This window comes from Oenanthe melanoleuca, chromosome 9, assembly GCF_029582105.1.
Source record: "Oenanthe melanoleuca isolate GR-GAL-2019-014 chromosome 9, OMel1.0, whole genome shotgun sequence".
Taxonomy (NCBI): Eukaryota; Metazoa; Chordata; class Aves; order Passeriformes; family Muscicapidae; genus Oenanthe; species Oenanthe melanoleuca.
Window position 1 is genome coordinate 5,789,094 of NC_079343.1, and position 19,050 is coordinate 5,808,143.

General features: G+C 44.2%; 1 protein-coding gene across 2 annotated transcripts in view; it reads left to right on the plus strand.

Annotated features, from left to right (window-relative positions):
- LOC130256990 (serine/threonine-protein phosphatase 2A regulatory subunit B'' subunit alpha-like) overlaps positions 1-19,050 on the plus strand; it is a 49,123-nt gene that overhangs the window by 23,699 nt on the left and 6,374 nt on the right. Inside the window, exons 3-10 of one of the 2 annotated variants that reach the window (XM_056499181.1) lie at positions 3,170-3,430; positions 4,396-4,499; positions 6,974-7,076; positions 8,798-8,872; positions 13,843-13,929; positions 16,029-16,185; positions 17,704-17,752; positions 18,234-18,323. In XM_056499181.1, the coding sequence (XP_056355156.1) occupies positions 3,170-3,430; positions 4,396-4,499; positions 6,974-7,076; positions 8,798-8,872; positions 13,843-13,929; positions 16,029-16,185; positions 17,704-17,752; positions 18,234-18,323 (926 nt within the window). The other variant, XM_056499182.1, reaches the window with a different exon arrangement.

The following is a 19,050-nucleotide window of genomic DNA, read 5'->3' on the forward strand; positions in this document are numbered from 1 at the left end:
TTTTTCACCAAAGATTGTAATTAACTTCTTCTTGTCCCCATAGTGGTTTGCATCTGCTTATACCCATCCCAGAGTATTCATTTGTAAAGTTGTTCTAGGGAACAAAATCTCAAGGACTAGTTGTTGCTTTTTTTTCTCTCTCTGTGTGATGAACAGCTCATTTCTTATATGAGAAGGAAGAAGACAAAATTCAAACATTGTATTTCTGTTCCTGAGGCAGAATATGAAAAGCAGCTATCCCTTAGCAATACTTGCTCCTAGTTTGACTTGGACTGAGCAGGAGTGAGTGAGTCAGACTGACTGGGAAGGTCATCTGGGAACCTGTGTCCAAACTGGCTCCCTCCTTCAAAGCCCAGCAGAATTCCCTGTATTTCTCCTATAGGTGTCTGACCTTCTGGCTTGTGTGGTGGATATGGATGAGGAAATTAATACATCCTCTGTGGTTCTGACTTGTGTGAGCTGGTACCCAGCATTGCTGGCTCTGGGAGCACCTGGAGGCAGAGGAGTTGCTGGGGTTTTTGGGAGGTGGAAACCTGGGCAGAGGGGGTGAGTTATGTTCCAGCACGGTCAGCTCAGGCTGTGTATGAAATGCAGAAGGGGAGGAAAATAGCCTAGTGCTGTTGTGCTTTACTTGGGGACTTCACTTTCCAAGAAAACAAAAATACGATTTTATCATTCCCTTGAGCTACAAGGGATGGTGATGTATTGTTACAGTGAAGAGTCAGTGTCTTTGAAAAAACATCTTGGTTTGTGGTACTTTTTGTTAAGTTAGAGTCATTTCTCGTCGTTGTTCCTCCCAGTGCTGGCAGCCAGAGTGCCTGCATATCCTGAAGAGATTAGGGAGCAATAAACCTGTTTGTCAGAAGTGGCCTTCGAGCAAACTGATGTGAAGTCCTATTATAGAAGTCAAGTGGCTGCAGTTGGCACCTCGACGTCTGTTCCAGCTTTGCATTGTTTGTATGAATATGGTGCTGTGAAAGACCAGCAGGGACTTCCCCTCTGCTGGGATCCAGAAAGAGAAAACTCCTGAGTGCTCCTGGGTCCTGGCTGAAGAAGCCCCTGGCTGGGCAGGGCAGGCAGGGTGAGAGCAGAGGATAAAAGAAGTGGTGATTTGTGTGATCCCTGAGCTGGGGCCAGCTGCTCCCTCCCCACATACATTCATTTGGTCTGGGCTTTGCTTTTGGTGCTCCACTGAGGAGAAGTCAGGGGAACCCAGGAGAAGGGTTGTCTTTTATTTAACCCAGTGAACTGTGCTCCCAAAGTGAATGACCAGCTTTCCCCAGCTTAGCCTCTGCCACCACCTCAGATCACCTGAATTGTCCTACTGTGGGACAGACTGACTAGGGCTGATGCTTACCATCCTCCAGCCCTTGTGAGCCCTATGAACTCCCTGGGCCTCAGAGCTGGCCCTCTCTGAGCTCCAGCATCACTCAGAAGCAGACACAAAGATGTGCAATGACTGAGGAGGAACAGTCAAGGAGGACAGGAAGGAAAACAGGTGTTGGTGATCAGGCTGGCTCTTCAAAGGTAAAGAGCTGTTCAAACTCTGAGCACTGGTATTGATAGAAATATTGAAGGCTGAAAATGATCTCCAGCTTTTCCTGTGTAGCAAGACAGAAGAGAAGACAACCTGAAGAGCCCCAAGCTCCAGTTTAATGTGTTCTGTACAGAGCAGTTAAGGACAAAAGTATGTTCTGGCTGGTGTTCCTGTTCCTGAAATGGGACAGCATTTGGGAGAAGAAAGAGGTCCTCCCATTTAACAAAGATCCATGGAGCAAAGGAGTGAAGAGGAGGAAAATCCTTCTGTCTCTTCTTTCATGGGTCTCTGATGAATGGGTTATAAAGTATTATAAACTGCAGATAAAAGTAGTGCTTGAAGAAGCTTTTACAATTCTCACTTCTTTACCTTATTGAAAGCAAATCTATAGCTAGTTGTGAGATTCAGTATATGTTAAGAAAAAGGCTCCAAGTTTATAGAAAATAATAAGGCAAAGTCAGTTCATCATATACATTCTTTTGCATTTAGTGGACTCAGACTTGGCTGCTTTATCCTGAAACCATTTTGTTTTGAAACAGTTAGAATAAACAAACTGAAAGTCACAGCTGTATTTACTTGACTGTTGCCTTCTGAGCCTTATCACATATGTTGTTACATTAATAAAACTCTTGCATTGGAACCATTGTGCAGTGGAAAAGCCTGTTGCCTTTTCCCAAGAAGGAGTGTTTCCCTTGGGGGGCAGAGAATTCCTCATCCCTCCACATTCCAGCAGCTGATTTTGCAGCTTATACTGTAGTTACTTGTCAAAGTTTAAGAAATGTTCCCTCCCATGTCTGAGCAATTCCCTGGTTTAGGGTCTCATTGTGTACTTAAATACAAATGCTGCCTGTGCTGTAGAGCTAGAACTAGACATCCATTGGAGAGGGGATCCAGTGGGGATCACCATATCAGCCATATGTTCCTTACAGCAGGAGAGGAGTGAGGAAAAGGCATCATCTGAGTATCTAATGATATTCTGCTGGCTGCTCCTAATTCCTGATGGAAAATTTTGTTTTCTCGTTCTTAGTACCTTTGACAAAATCAGGTCCTGGGACTGTTTAAGTTGGGCACAGAATAAAAGGCTTGCTGAAATTGAAAAGGAAGTCTTGAAAATCTTTTCTTAATTTATCTCTGAAGCACTGCTTTGGCAAAAGTAATTATGTTCCCAAGGGATAGAAAATGCCCTTGTTTGAATGTAAGCTTGCTCATGCTTTAGGCAAGCCGTTTGTGTGGGTGGGTGCTCTGGTTCAGAGGGGAAATACTAAAGAGCAGATACTTTGTTGTTCGTGGGGCAGAATGACAAGACCAAGACCAGCCTGAGAAGAAATAGCATTGTCCTTGTCTGTGGTATCACTGAATTGCAGAGTGTGTTTTCCTGTGACTCAATAGGAAATTATGATCCACAGCCACATATGTAAAATGTCCAGAAATGGCATAAAAGCAGGTGTGATATATCCTAAATTTGCACTGGTTCATAACGCAGAATTTTTGCCTATTTAAGATGCGTTTTTATCCCCATGCCATAATGTAATTGTTGGTGGGCTTTAATTTTCTCCTAATCACTGGAAGCACAAACTATTTTTTCCTCTGTTTATGATGTTAAAATGTGTTTGTTATTCATTGTGTTTTCAGGTTCAAAGTAAACAAGAGAAGAAGGCAGGAGCCTCATCCCCAGCCCCCCTGCAGCCTGTGGTTAGCACTTGCACTCCTCTGCCTGTGAATAAAGCCACCAGCAGTACCCCTGTGCCCATAAACATTCCACGTTTCTACTTCCCTAAAGGACTCCCGAATGTCTGCACTAACCACGAAGAAATCATTGCCAGGATTGAAGAGGCCTTTACAGAGTTTGAAGATGAGAAAGCAAGCATCTGTGAAATGGGGAAAATAGCTAAGGTAACCACTGATGGTCTTGGAGGTCTTTTCCAGCCTTAATGATTCTGTGGTTCTATTCTTTAGTGTTTTAATTTTGGGAGAGATACTTTGTTTTAGTTTCAGTCTATCTCAGAGCTGTTGTAGGGGGAAAAAACCATTATCCTTTGATCTGAAGGTTTTTGTTTAGGTTTAGGTTTAGATCATGGTAAACAAAAATGAGTGCCGTTGCTGATTGTCACATCAGATGTGTGTGTTTGTTCTTGCTTTGATTTATGAAGCAGTTCTCCAAGATTTCTCAGCAAATACAAATTGCATTTTTGTTTCTCCGTTCCTTCATATTTCTGTGCAGAGCATTGAGAAACTCAGACAGAAACTTCTCTGCCTCTTTGGCTTCAGGTAGTATCAGCTGCCCCTTTTTTGGCTTTTTATAGCTGTCCTGCTGAGATCTTGCAGTATTGGAAATAATGGACTGTTCTGGGTGGAAGGCAGTGCACTGAAAATTGCAGGATGGGATTCACTACACCTTTAGGCATTTACTCATTAATTGCCTGTAATTAGACTGGAGGTTCCCTTGCTGCCTGTGAGAGGTCATCCCATAGAAGAATGGACCCTCCTCTTTTAGAGTGGATGGAGGACGTAGCTGATATGAGTGTCCTTCTGGAAGGAGGTACCTGTCTCTCCACTCCACTTCCTAGGGGATTGTGCTAAACAGTTCAGACAAAGTTTAAGATCTTGAGTAGTCCAGATCCTTTTCCTAGCCTGAAAGGATGTGTTTCTCAGCCACTTGAAAAGGCACATGACGAAGCAGAAAGTTGTGTGAATTGTTAACCTTGGCATGCAGTAAAAATGGCACACAGGTGAGTCAGAAAGCCATTACCACTTTATTTCCCTTATGTAAAGTCTTAGTGGTGAATCTGGTGTGTAAACAAGCAGGTTCCTCTTGGGACTGCTTTTGTATTACTCCTTGCCCTGGTTTTTCCTTACAGATCTGTGGCTGCCCACTCTACTGGAAAGCACCTCTGTTCAATGCCGCAGGGGGAGAGAGGACAGGACGTGTCTCTGTGCACTCCTTTGTGTCCATGTGGAGAAAGTGAGTATAGCAAATGCAAAACTCTCTTTCTGGAAGAAGAGATCAGCCTGGCATACAAGTATTTTTTCTCCCTTCTTTTCCACCAGACTTTTCAAATCATTTTTTCTTCTTTAAGTCGCTTAAAAGTCTCCATTAGCTTAAGTTTCTTTCCCCCCAAAGCTCTCTTAACACCTGTTTCCATGTGACATCCACAAATTTTGGAGTAATTGTATAAGATAGTAAGATGTTTTGAGTTGGTTGGTGTATAAAATATATTTACAAACTCCCCAGAAATGTCAGCTGTTCTGAGATAGCTGATAGTTGTCTATGGATTTGGGGTATATTTGTGTGGGGTATATTGCTCTACACTGGTGCATTAGGCAAATACCATTTGGGAACTGGGAGAGGAGGTGTGTGTTAGTGTTACAGGACAGAAAGAGGAATGTGGAAATAAGCATCATCCTACAACTGGGTATTCTGGGAGCTTTAATAGTTACCACCTTCTCCAAGCAAGCTGTTGAATTCAGCTGTGGAGTTTGACAGTCCACACTACGGAAATGGAGAGCTCTGGATGGATACATTGTGCTTGGAGTCAGCTCTGACATGGAGCAGACTTGTTCTCTTGCCTAATCTTTTTTTCTCCAGGGCAATTCAGGCTTTAGTCTACTTTGTGAAACACCGGAACAGCATCTCCATCTCCTCTCTAGAGAAAGTTCTGATTTTTTATTTAATGGTTGCTCTTCAGATTCTTGACGTAGCCTTTAACCCTGAATTCCCAAAGTATTTCCTGTGATGATGTTGTCAAAGCAGCTTCTAGTTACCCTGGCAAAATTACAAAAATGTTAGGGTTCACTGTGATCTCTAAGTTTGTCTTGACACAGACAATGTATTTTCCTTCCTTAGGTTCCTCCAATTACTTCTAATCAATCCCTAATGTATGATACCACATTTTCACTTCTCTGATTTTCACATCCTTCAGATATTTGCAGACTGTGGTCATGTCCCTCTTCTGCATCCTTTTAACTACCCCATTTCCAAGCCAAGCTTTGTATGCTTTTCTCACTTTTTTTTTTTTTTTTGCTCTTTTAGAATTATATTATTTTTTATCCCCTCCTCTTCCCCTCTGACAGTTACAAAATCTTTGCTGGAAAGCTGAAAAACAGAAGAAATGTCATATTTCTGGTAAAGTTTGACTGCAGCTATGTGAACACAGGTGTGACTTTAAACCAGGTATCTGTAATTGCTGAAGCCTATTTTCAATTTTCTTAGTAGATGACTGACTTCTCAAAATGCCTCATGCTCACTGCTTGTCTGGTCTATAGGAATTGCTCAATATAAAACACTTCTGAATGTCAGATCTTTTTGTTTGTGGCTAAACCAGGGCTTTGGGATTCACCTTTATGTGCCAGATTTTTTTAAAGCTAAAGCATTAGCACCTCTTTCTGCAGCTGATTTAGAATATATCTGTTAGTTGGCTGTTACCATGATAGAAATTTGCAGCCAATAAGATTGCTAAATCTTTTCTTGCTTATTTAAAAGAACTCTTTTTTTGTAAAGTTTGCCTTTCCCAGAATGATGAGGCCAGAACTAGCTGCAAACAAGTTAGTGTGATCTCTGCTGGAGAGCTACAGCCAGTTCAGTACTATGTTCATATGCTTTCAGGAGAGGGAAGTGGTGAATAGTCCCTCACACTAAATAATTAGAGTGCATTTGTATTTTCACAGTTAATGAACGAAACAGTGTAATTTTCTGAGTTTCCCTAATACTATGTGACCACTGTAGTGTTTGATGTATCCAAATGTTGTGTTTTGGTACCAGTATTTGGTAAATGGTGTGGAGATCCTCTCTTCATGAGTTTCTCTGGAGTGAATTACCTAACAGTGTTACCTTTGGCCAATGCAGTATTTTGTGTGAGAAGAAGACAGACAAGAACTGGTGTGTCAGATGTACACTGTCAACCAGAGGGGACTGAGTTTACACACTTCTCCAAATACTCAGTCTTACTAATGCCTTCATTAGGCTGTTCTCTATGGCTTTCTTGCACAGCTCCAGATGGACCATAATTAACACAGGATGGCCTTTTTCCTTCTGAGATTTTTCTGGGTGAATATTCAGTCCCTGTAGTTTGTCATTCTCCCAAATTGCAGTGAGTGAAGGGTTACATTGGAGAGCACATCCTGTGACATCCCATTGGGCTGGTGCTATTCACTTGGAGTGAGCCTGCAGCATTGGCAAGAGCCAGGTTACTTACTCTGATTCCACAGGTGCTTAGTAAGAAACCTGTTTTACCACAGCAGTGTTAACCTGCAGAAAATCCCTGCTGGGTGCCCTGGTGCAGCTGAAAGACCTTGAAGGAAGTGCTGGCAGTCTGAGGTCAGCATTTGCTGGATTCCCAGCACAGGTGTGCTGTGCTCTAAGGCCTTTGTGAGCCTCCCGGGACCCCGGCGGGCTGGGAGCTGCAAAGGGCTGGGAGTAACTCCTCCCCTCTCTTGCAGAATCCTGCGGAGCTGCCACGACGATGCCTCCAGGTTCACTTACCTCCTGGCAAAGCCTGGCTGTGACTGCCTTCAACAGGAGGACTTCATCCCTCTGCTCCAGGTACTGCCACATCTCCGCAGGGATGTGGGCATAGAGCTGCCTTCGCTTGGCACCTTCTGTACTTCCATGGCATTAAATGTTTACCAAGGACAAGCAGACCTGGGTGGGCTTCATTTTGGAGTGAAATAGAATTAAGCTTTTTAAGTGCTTAAGTGCCAAACCAGCTGCAAATCCTGCTAAAGGCACTGAGGACTGGTCTCTTGTCAGGATTCATATTTATCAGTGCCTGGTAACCAGGCTGAAATTTGCCCCATTTCTCTATGTGGATATTGGGAAAAATGTTTGTTGCTGTTGATAGTCAAGCACAATATAAAAGCTTATTGAAAAAGTTGTAAAAGTTGCTTGACATGACAGTTGTAATTAAATTTGTCTAGCCAGACTACCAGATACAGTATCAGATGGAAATCTGGACAAAATTTCTGCAGTTCCAATTGTTCTGTATATGTCTCTAAACCTGCTAGTGCACAAATCTCACTGCTCATTTTTTTCCTAATATTCAGGCTAAATCTGCACATTCTCATTTCATGTCTCTTTCCCTTTCATTAATTTTTAACAAAGTATAGTTGTTTTAATTGTGGCCATTTAGGCAGGCTCTGGATAGCTTTAGGGCTTTACTATGGTGTCTATAAATCACATCCATCTGTTCCTCTGATCAACTGCTGTACTTTCTCTGATCTTTTACACACATCCCTAGATTTCTGTGTTGCCCTCTGGGTAAAACCTCTGTGGAGATGCTGCTTTGGGGCAAGATTTTGTGTGTGTGCTGGCTGTTTCTGTGTCTCAAACAGAACTGGGGCTGTGATGGGTAAATTTTCTAATGTGGCTCTTCATCTCTTCTCCACTGGGTGTGCTGCCTTTCCTGGTAGGTTGCAGCTCTGCTCTTTAGCTCCTGGTGCAATCCAAGGCGTGCACAGTCCTGTCTGTCAGTCAGAGATCAGTAAAATTACCCTGATTTACACCACCATCTGAAACATCCTGTTATACTGCCCAAAATTTTGGCATATCACACCCCTGAGGGCACCATGGCGTGGAACAGGCACGGCAGAACTTGGAACATCTTTAAAGGGTTAGAGGAGTCAGACATGGAGAAATTACACAGGTGTTGATTCATACAGGATCAGAACTGAGTCATTCAGGATCTGAGCAGTTTCTCCATGGGTTTGATCATGCAGATTTGGGTTTGTGAGCCAGCGTTTGACTTACCTCTTTCTCAAGACCAGCTTTTTGTATCTCCACAGGTAGTCCAAGTGAATTTTGGAAAAGCACTAATCCTATCTGTAAGCATTTTGAGGCTCACAGAGCTTTCTTTGTGCATAGGAGACTTGCTCAAGGAATATTTCTGACACCTATTTCTAACAAATGTTAATATCTTCAATAAGTGGAGGAGAACAAAAATCTTGGAGAGGAGATAGTTGCATGGTCAACTAATTCATTTTTGTCTCATTCAATGAAAATGAGTTTTCATCTACTCACTAACTCTCTTCCTTTGTTTTTCTGTCCTTAAGTAAATCAAACTGGCCCACCAGGTGCGTATTGTCCAGCAAATGCATTATATTACTGTAATAGAAGGTTCACTTGATAGATTAAAAAATTTCAGTTTTATTGTTAATGCTGCAAATAGTTTCAAGAGTAAGCAAAAGTGTTGGTTTGTAAACCCAGTAACTTCTAAGCATAAAAAGGAGAAGAAAATCTATTCCATTTCATTTCCTCTTACCTTGCAGGACGTGGTGGAAACGCATCCTGGCCTCACGTTCCTGAAGGATGCTCCGGAGTTCCATTCCCGCTATATTACAACGGTAGGCTGCCTCTCTGATCCCCTGTGATGCCACTGCCTCCCTTTGGGATCTGTCACTGTTCCTACCAGCAAATTTTTCAGTTTTTTAAAAATATAGGTGTTTTTAATATTATTGACCATGAGGTATTTTAACAACTGCTTCCAAAGGAAAAACAATCTGCTTGTGTGTGCAAGGGGTTATTCCAAAGGTTAATAATGGTTGTTTCTGGTCTTAAGCAAGTCTATAAGAACATCTCTTTTGGCCTGATGAATGGAAAAGGAGTTCTTTGGTCTTTGGGAGCTGCTAAGTCACCCTGAATTGTGCTGGGCTGCTGAGACATGGAAGGCTGCCTGTTTAAAGGTTTCTGTCACTGAGGCTTGGAAAATCTGTGGCTGTTCCTCAGTACAAAGCACCCTTTGCCCCCAGGGATCTGCTGTCCAACCTTCCGTTTGCCAGGATGCCTATCCAGGCTCTCTGTCCCCAAGCTTTTGTGACTGGGTTTGTGGCTGGAGTTTGTTTCAGCTTTGTTCCAGCTCTGCAGTCAGCACTTAGTACTGGTACTTTATCTAACATTTTTTAAGCCTTGAACTTGACTCATATTGGGTGTGAATCTGGATAAAAGGTATAAATGTTGGGAAGTTTTATCTCCGCATCAGTAACAAATTCAAATAATGACAGACCTGGTGGTAGCTGTATCTCAACAGGGCTCTGGGCTTATAGTTTCTCCTGTTTGCTTGCCAGGGCCTGCCTGGGCCTGCACCACACATGGCAGCTGGGAGGCTCCTGGCACACACATGCTTGTTCCTTTCCTGTAAGGAGCAGATGGCACAAAGACACTTTTTCAGGGCAAACCCTGAACTGTCACACTAATGAAAATGTGTAATGAGAATCCATTCTAAATGTTTTAGATGCACTTGAACATGACAGTGAACAGCAATGTATAATCAATATGTTTAGTCCCTGTGGAGCAAGACAACATAAACATTAAACCAAAACAAGTATAGGAATGGCCAGGGAATTATGAAGACACATATGTGAGTGTGGAAAGTGCCTGTGGCACGTGTACCCTGGTATTTGGTGTTTCAAGGGCATGGAAGTGCATGGAAGACCTTAAACTGAAAGGTTTCAAGTCACACTAGGGTTGGTTTGTGACTGCAGTGTTTCTCTGGCTGCTGACAAAGGCAGTTCTCTGCATCTGCCTTTATGGGTTCCTCTTAAGTCACACACTGTTCCTGTATTTTTCAGGCAAGAAACAAATGTCTTTGTAGAGTAATCCCTCACATGATCACCCTTGCTGCCCTTTCTGGACTCACCAGGGGCACTGTACCGTGTGGCTGAGCCCAGCTGGGTGAAGCTGAGCTTCCACTTCCAGATAACTGAAGTGCAGGCTGCTGCTAAAGGGCAGCACCTTTTCCTTCCTTTCTATTTTGCACCACTTCCCTGGTGCCTGGGCTTGGTGCTGTGTCACTCAAGCAGTCACAGAACCAGACTTCCATAAGAACATGAAGCTCTTCAGTGCTTCTTGATCCTGCTTGTACGTCCATTGTGCTTTCCTGCTGCAGTTGGAGCCTTTGGGCATCCTTACTGGCAGTGCTGGGACAGAGATGTATTCCAAGGCTTGCTTCAAAGGCAGCAGGGAATGGTGGTGCCTGTAGCTGAGGAGAGGGCTGTGGGGCAGCACCTGAAAAAGATGAGCTGTCCTTCAGCTGTCAAGACAGCATTGCTCTGGGGGTCTGTGCCAACAGCAGAATCCCCCTGGGCTGGAGCAGGGCCAGCACCTGGGGAGGCAGGAGGCTGCTGGGCAGGCTGTGCCCATCTGGAGGGGCAGCACCCGGTCCCCTGCAGATAGCAGGAGTTCCTATTGCTCACCTCTCCTTTCACAGACAGTTTGGCACATTCCTCTTTAATGTTACAAAATCCACCAGGAGGCAATGGAGGAAACAGCTTTGTCCTTGGATTTTGAGACCACTTGGATCATTTTCATTGCTTCAAGGTAGAGTGCGTTATACCTCCTTACAGAGACAGAATGCTGTATTTGCTGTCACACGAGAATTACAGTTCATGTTTGTGTTACAGACAAGGGCCATAAGGACTCATGACTTTGTGATTAGTGCTGGGTACAGCATCACTTGGCTGAAATCTCCTGGAGAGTGACCTCACAGTCTAGGATGGGTAAGATGTGAATGCACATTTCAGTTCTTATTGAAACCTCAGAACCTTTTAAAGGGTTGGACACAACAGGCTGGAATTTTATCTGCATCATATCGGTGTTATTTACCACTGTATTACTAAACCAGTTATGTTTGTTTCAACAGAGACAACTCTTGAAGCTGGTGAAGATGAAGCAGAACATCAATGAGTATCCTGTTGCATTTGTTGTAAAGCTTTAGTGTGAATTCTACCCAAATATTCAAACCAGGCTCAGAGTTAGCAGTGCATGCTGCTCTTGGAAAGCTGTGAGCTAAAAACAATTTAAAGATTAAAGCTTGTGGAAAAGTGCTTCAGCTTATACAGTAGCACCAATGCAAATGTGTAAGGGGGCAATGGCCACAGGGATTAATAAAGATTCCTGTTTTGTCCAAAAATGGCATTGTTTTTGTTCTTCTGTGGGAAGACTGGGGAAAGGTCTGGAAGTCATCCATTAATGGTTTGGGCCTGGAGGTCAATTACATGAGGATAATGGGCAAGTAGAAAGAGGCTTCTCTTTCCAAAGGCTAGTTAAGAATTTGACTCCATGATCCTTGTGCTTTCTTCCAATTCAATATGTTCTATGGGTCTATGGTTGTGTACTGAACTCAGAAAAATGAAGCCAATTATGGCCTAAGTGACAAGTGTGACTTGCATGCTGCACATAATTTCAGGCTGGGTAATGATGCTCTAGGACATTTCCCAAATGCTTTTTTTGACAGCTTGGTGTTTACAACCTGGAAAAGAAAAAGAGAAGTACTGAGATTTTTTTTAGTGAGATATATATACTATGTACTGTCCATGGGAACTGGGCCATTATTTGAATAATAAAGCCTTCACTGATGACTGGAATGGTAAGAGACATGAAAAGAGATGCCATTTTACCTCTGAATGGCGTATTTTTACAGATAGGTGAAGAGGGAGCAGATGAAACATCTTTATCAATGTGGTCTGGTAGACAAACAGTTTTTTATGAGTCACAAATGGGAATAGTTTGTTGTCTTTTACTACCCTGCAGGCAGAGGAGAAGAAGAATTACTGACATAGGGTCCTGTTTCTTATTCTTGAGGTTGCTATTTTTGAGTCCTTGGAATGGTGTGAACACCCTGTATTTTTAAGAGCTGCTACAAAGTTGTCAGGTGTGATAATGGGTGATGTGTGAGGTGAGACCACTCCAGTCTCTGAGCTCTTGTGCAAGCTGGAAGCAAAAGCCAAACAAAGTCCAGAAATAGAGACCAGAATGGCAGTGGCTGCCAAAGGCATGAAAGAAGAAACAAACATTGTGCTTAAGACCAGAAAGGATCATTGTGATTACCTAATCTGACCTCTTGTGCTACACAGGCCACAGAACATTGCTCAGTGATAGCTACAGTTATTATAGATCTGTTTTTTGGTCTGTTTTTAATTAAAATGGCACCCAACTTTGAAAGGATATTCACCTCTTAGGCCTGGATTGATGAGGAGCTTGCAGTGTTACCCAATCATGTTCAGTTAAGTTGAATCTATCAATTCTGTCTCTTGGGGTACATTTTAATTCTCACATAATTCTTGTTGCTCTCACAGTTGTGTGTGTCATCATCAATTACTGTCTCACTGTGTATTCCAAAGCAGACTGTTGGAAGCAATCTCATACTTGGTTCTGAATCCGTTCTTGACTAAGAACCAGCAATTGTTTGACTGAGTCCAAAGATGGCCCTTCAGTAGTGGTTGCCCACTGGAAACTAGATCTGGCTGAAAGTGAAATCCTTCCCATTTAATCTGCTAGGTGGATTAATCCCTGTCATGTCCACATTGTTCTCAGAAGTTAATTTTTGTGTTAGAGTAGTGTGCACTAAACATTACCAAAATTCTGGAGTAATGTGCCAACATGTCAGAGACATCAAAGGTTTGTAGTAGGTTTGGTCAACAAGATTTCAGTGCTGCTACTCAAATTAATTCTATTCCTCCTTTCTTGTGCCAGTGGTATTTGTTGTTCTTTGCCCTGTTAGGTTTATTCTTGCATGTGCTTGGTCACACATTTGTGTTTGCCCCACTCTGTGATGATACTTGACAGCTGACAAGGAGCAGATTGGGAAGTGCTGTCTGCTTTTTGAGGAGCTTGGGAGTGAGCTCAGTCTCACACTGTGAGCTGTTTGATTTTGGCTTCTGAGGGTTCTATGCCTCTCCCCTATGATTTTTGCTCACTTGCACCAGAGGCAGATCTGGAAAGGAGGCAAATGGGGTTAACACCTGCCCAAAATAATTGCAAACAGAACCTCTCCTGTTTACTTTTAGTAGAGGTACTGGGAGCACCAGTTTGTTACATATATATATATATATATATATATAATATATATATAATTGTTATAGCTACAATGGATCAGACATTAACAGACATTTCATTTATGTGTCTTGCTTCCTCTGCAGGAACCAAGTCCTTTTTTTTTTTTTTCCCCCTCCCTAGAACCCTATTTCATTGGGGTTCTAGGCAAACTGTCCCCTTAAATGTGAAAAACTCAAAGTGATTCATCAGCGCTTTGAACATATTCCCTGACATAAATAATACATCTGCATGCCTAAAGAGGTGAATTTAGAGCAGTGAAAATGTTTTCAGACTGGAAAGGGATAATTCTGTTTAAAAAGCAAATGTTGCTTTCAGACTGTGTAGTCAATTAAGGATTGTAGTATCTACAGAAAAAGATCCCAAAACAGTTTTCAAAAAGAGGTCTCCTTAGGATGAGTGACTAAACCAAGGTACTGCATTTAAATTCCTAAACTGCTGTGTTTCAGGAGTTGATTTCAAGAGCACTGTTGATATGTTGCAGGTTATACAGAGGATATTCTACACAGTCAATCGATCCTGGTCGGGGAAGATCACTCTAACAGAGCTGAGGAAAAGCAACTTCCTGCAAGTACGTGGGGTTTTGTGGGAACAGGATCCAGAGTGCAGCATTCCTGGTTCCTCTGGCTGGATGGTGAGGGAGCTGCCTGGGCTGCAGTGGGATGGGCCAGGTGCTCAGTGCCAGGAACCTGCTGGGGCTACTGGAGGAGCTGTGTCTGAGTTGAGGTGAGAAGAGCAGGAGCAGGAGTGGCCCCAGGGCATGAGAGAAGGTCAGGGAGTGACCATGCTCCAGCTCTGAGGCCACGTGGAGCAGCAGCATGGCTCCTGGTCCAGACAACAGGAAAGGCAGCAGGACATAGTATTGCACCCATGTGAAGTGACTCACAAGCAGCCAAGAAGAGCTGCAGGAGTGCTAGGGGTAGGAGAGCCAATTTCCTGCCTCCTAGGCAGCCCTCAGCCCACTGACAGCTGGTCAGGAACATCTCTGCCATTGCAGGACGAGGCACCTCGGGAGCTGATCTCCACAGGATAATCAGTGCAGCTTAGTTCTTGTTCCAGTGCCCGCAGTGTGTCCTTATGTCAGGATTTGGATCTCTGTCCTCTGTGTATTTTGCACAAAAGAGCACTACGTTAAAACTCTCTCAGGCTGCTCATGTCCAGCCCAACCTAAAGAGCCAGAAAATCTTGAGGCTGAAAGGTGAAGGTCTGGCTAAAACAGTGAGCTTTCCCTCCTGTGTCCTATTTGCCCTTCCAGGTATAGTGTGGTGCCTTCCTCAAACCCTTCAAGTATGAATCATATTCTTTCTCCTTTCAGACATCATCTCCCCTACTCAACCCATCAGCTTGATGGAAAAATGAGGGCTCCTTTGAATTGGCTCATGCCAGTCCAGGCCCTGAGATCTCTGTTCCTCCCCAACCTCTGTTACAAATAAATCTTCTCAGATTATCCTGCATCTTTTTTCACTCATTTTCTCCCTTTAAACATTCTCTCAAATTTTCTCTTTCCATATCCACTCTGCCTTTCATCTCCTGCAGCAGGAAGTTCAGCTCCTTGCTTTAGAGACAGACATAGTCTGGAGAGGCCAGTGAGTGATAGAGCAAAGGTGTCAGCAAGTCAGAATAGTGCAGGTCTGGCAGTGCCATCCCATTATCCCTGCCAGAAACTTCACTGAACCTGGTGGATAGCAGGATGTGAGAGTTTGGTTTGGATTCAGTTGGATTTCTTGCATGTGGAGGTGGCTGGAAGTTGATATTGAAGTACCAGTGCCAACACATAGCACAGCATCTGTGTTTATGGTTATGGGTAGCAGGGGCACTGAACATGCCTGCTTGGGGACACCATTCCCTGGGATAGCTCAGGCTGTGTTTTGCCTGCTCCCTTCGGAAGAGGCTGTGAGGGCAGGGGAGGCCACGCCTGCAGCTCGTTGGAGCCATGATTTATTAGACAAGAAGGCTTCTGGTGTCCTATGGCCTCAGCACCAAGAAGAAAAGTAGGGAGGAGGCACTGGGAAACAATGCCCTCTTGTTTCTGGGAAGGACAGGGTGGTGAAAGTGGGAATGAAACATGGATGTTAGCACTAAATGTTTCCTAGTAAGACATGTCAACAAAGGTTATGGTTGGAAATCTGTCTGAGCCTCCCAGTTAACCCAGAATGATTCCTGCAACAGCACAGGGAAGTCAGTGTGATTAGTTTGGGGTCCATCCCTCCTGTCTCAGTCCAGGTGTGACTCTTGAACAAGACTTGATTGTGCCCTTCAGGAGGCAGACAGGGCTGTGTGATGTGTAAAGACATACCTCAGTTCCTGTGGAAGACTGTGGACTTACTACTGGAAGTGTCTCTTAGAGTCTCTGGTGCAGGTCAGGATTGTTTCCAGACTATGCATCCCAGCTGACACAGCAATTTGTGTTCCTGTTTCTCTGCTTCACTCTTCACTAGAGCTGAAAATGAGCAAAAATTGTTGACAGGAGTGGCAGAGGTGTTGTGCTAAGCAGGATGGCCAAGCCAGGTGCTCTCTAAGTGCCTGCTGAGGAAAACGGCAACCACATCTATTGGGAAAAGGCTGCACTTTGGATTAGTTCTCAGGGCTGTGTTTACCCTGCTTCCTGAGAAACTGGAGCACTTCAGCTGCTGAGCTGCCTCTTCATCCACTGTACTTGTACTGTTTCAGACTCTTGCTCTCTTGGAAGAAGAGGATGACATAAATCAGATCACAGACTACTTCTCCTACGAGCACTTTTATGTTATCTACTGCAAATTCTGGGAGTTGGATACTGACCATGACCTTTACATTAGCCAGAAGGACCTGGCTAGGTACAGTGATCAAGGTATGCTGCCTGCAAATGTGGTGGGATGAGGGCATTGCTGTATACAGAATGTTCCTACTGAAAAATAAATCCTGCTTTTAATTTGGTTAATTTGATGCCTCAGAAAAAGTTTTAATGTAGCCACCCATCTCTTAAATAAATGTTGATTTAGAGAAGGAGTTGTACAAGCTTAGACACAGAGAACTGCAGGACACACTATTTTCTGCATGAGTAGCTACAGATGGAGCTTCTGTCCATGTGTGGGTCACTGCCAGGAGGACAGGCTAAAATAATGTCCTGAAACTTGTTTATTATTTACTGAGGGCTTTGCAGGAACTTGGAAGTAGGGACAAGAAGGATGAGCCAGTGTGAACTACAGAGATTGTTGAAGTGCAATCTGGTTATGCATGAGAGGAATCCAGAGTCCAGTGGAGCTTGGGGGATTTCACCTTGCAGATGGACTCTGGAGAGTATCTCTTCAGTTCTGCATGGAGCTTCCTTTCCAGAAGTTAAGCAGATGCTATTTGTTTTCAAAGGTTCAAGGGCCACAGATAAATTAATGGAATACAAATCCACAAAGGGCTAAAATGCCCATGTGTTCCAAGTACAGGCATTTATGGGGAGGCCATGGGGGTTCTGGGTGAGTGTGGCAGTCACAGGACTCAGGAGTGTTGATCATAGGTCTGGGTGGGTGAGGATGGAGGAGTGCCTCCCTTGGGGTGGGTGATATGGGAGATTGGTCCCTGCTGGGAAGCTGCAGTGTGGAATGGAGTATTTGTTGCACAGGAGGCTCAAGAGCCCTGAGGTGCTGGGGAGCCAGGGATTCAGGGAAGAAGCCATGGGTGCAGTGCCCAGCAGCCTGTCAGCTGTGTCAGGGCACCTGAGGGGTGGGGCAGGCTGGGTGTGCCTGGCTGCAGTGCCAGAACTGTGCCAGGACCACAGGAGTGATGGAGAACATGTACAGGGAGTCCAGGTGGGGCTGGGCTGCCTGGGGTGGTGAGGTCACTGTGCAAATCCTGCCCAGAACTGCTGCTTGGCTTGTGCTCTGCCATAACAATCTATCCCCCATAATCTCCTGGCTGGCAGAGCCTCACCTTTATGCTGGTGTTTCATTGTCTTCCCTGCAGCACGGTTGCCACAGCCTGTCCTTTTCTTAAAAGTGTTTTGTAGAGATTTAGTGTGTCATTTTTGTTTTGATAACTGAACATTTTTGCAGTACACACTGGGATAGTCTCCTATGTGACAAATCCTACTGCAGCAAAGTAGGAGTAACATGCCCATTCCCAAGGATCCAGATAACAGTTTTCCATCTTTGTGGGACACTGTGGTGTTTGGAAGGATACAAAGGCAGACACACTGGGAGAATCATCTTGGGGTTTTAGAAAATGCTGCTAACAGAGGGTGGTTAGACAGGTAAGAGTAGTTAGAGCCTTCTTTTAACAATGGGAAAGGGCTTTGTGTGGATTCAGCATGAACAACTAATTGTAGTTATTCCTATGAGCTGTAGCTTCATTTTCTCCATGTTTTCCTTCTTTCCAGCTTTGTCAAACAGAATCATTGACCGGATATTCAGCGGAGCTGTGGTGAGGTGAGGAATAGCACACTGCTTGAGGGAAGAAGAAAAGGGAATTTGTCAGGTTGAGAAATACAAGTTACTCTCAGAAATGTCCCTGATCAGAATGGTTTTCAACAGCGTGCTCCAGCTGGAGCTGCCTGAACATGGAGTGAGACTTCTGGATATCTTAAGAAAACAAAATAAAAATCTGATAGGATGGGATAACTGGGCATAGCTGGAAGACATGGCAAAGGGATAGCTGGAGAGCACTGCTTTGAAGTCTTTGAAAAGGGTGTGCTGTGAGAGGGGATGTGGCAGATGAGCTTCAGCTCTGCAGTGATAAAAGGCAGCAAATGCTCTGCCTGGTGCTGCAGGGTTCGGGGAGTACAGGCTAAATAGGTGACAGTGCCCCATTCTCTCACTAATGGTTTGAAAAATATCTTTGATGTTCTAAGTATTTAGGGGTCTGGTGATTTTTAATTTTTTTTTTTTTTTTTTTTGCTATGTCTTCTAGAGGCACTGAAGTTCAAAAGGAAGGGCGCATGAGTTACGCGGATTTTGTGTGGCTCCTGATTTCAGAGGAAGACAAAAGGAGTGCTACAAGGTGAGACTGATGTCTGTGTCTTAGTAAAATCATTGAGATGAGCAAATATGACCTACCACTTTCTACAAGAGAGAGCAGTTTGGGGTCTGAAAGTTGTTAGGAAGAAGACATCTTACTGGTGATGGTTGGTCAAATAATTTGCCTTTCTTAGGGAAAAATTGTGTAGAAGCAGAGTTTTCTTGTCATTTTTTATGTCTTGGTAGTCAACCAGTGCCTTTGATCACCTCATGCCATAAGGCACTGGCTCTGAAACCACACTCCTGAGGTGTGCAGCAGTTGAGGACATCCCTTCACAGGTGGAGTGGGTGTGTAGAGGGTTTGTGGGGAAACTTCACTGTGGCACCTTGTAAAACTTGCCTGTGGGCTGGTTTGTGCAGCCAGGGGGAGACTCCTGTGCAGGGGTGATTCAGATGTGCATGTGAGTGTTAGCACAAGCAATCTTACACATAACAAGAGAAGAATCCAGAATTGCAGGCTTGGACCCTCCAGAGGGGAGGAGGGATGCAAAGTGCAGCTGCCTGAGAGCTCTGCCTTGCATATAAAGGAGCAAAAGAGTGCATGACACAGCTGCCTCGTCCCTCACTAGGGTCCCTGCAGTATCCTGGGCTCTGAGCTGCCCCTATTTGGCCAACTCTTGCTGCTGGGTCAGACAGGGACTCCCTGCCCTATGTGAGCCCCCCTTGGGCTGCAGTACAATGAACACTGGGTACAGGTGAGACAGGTAATA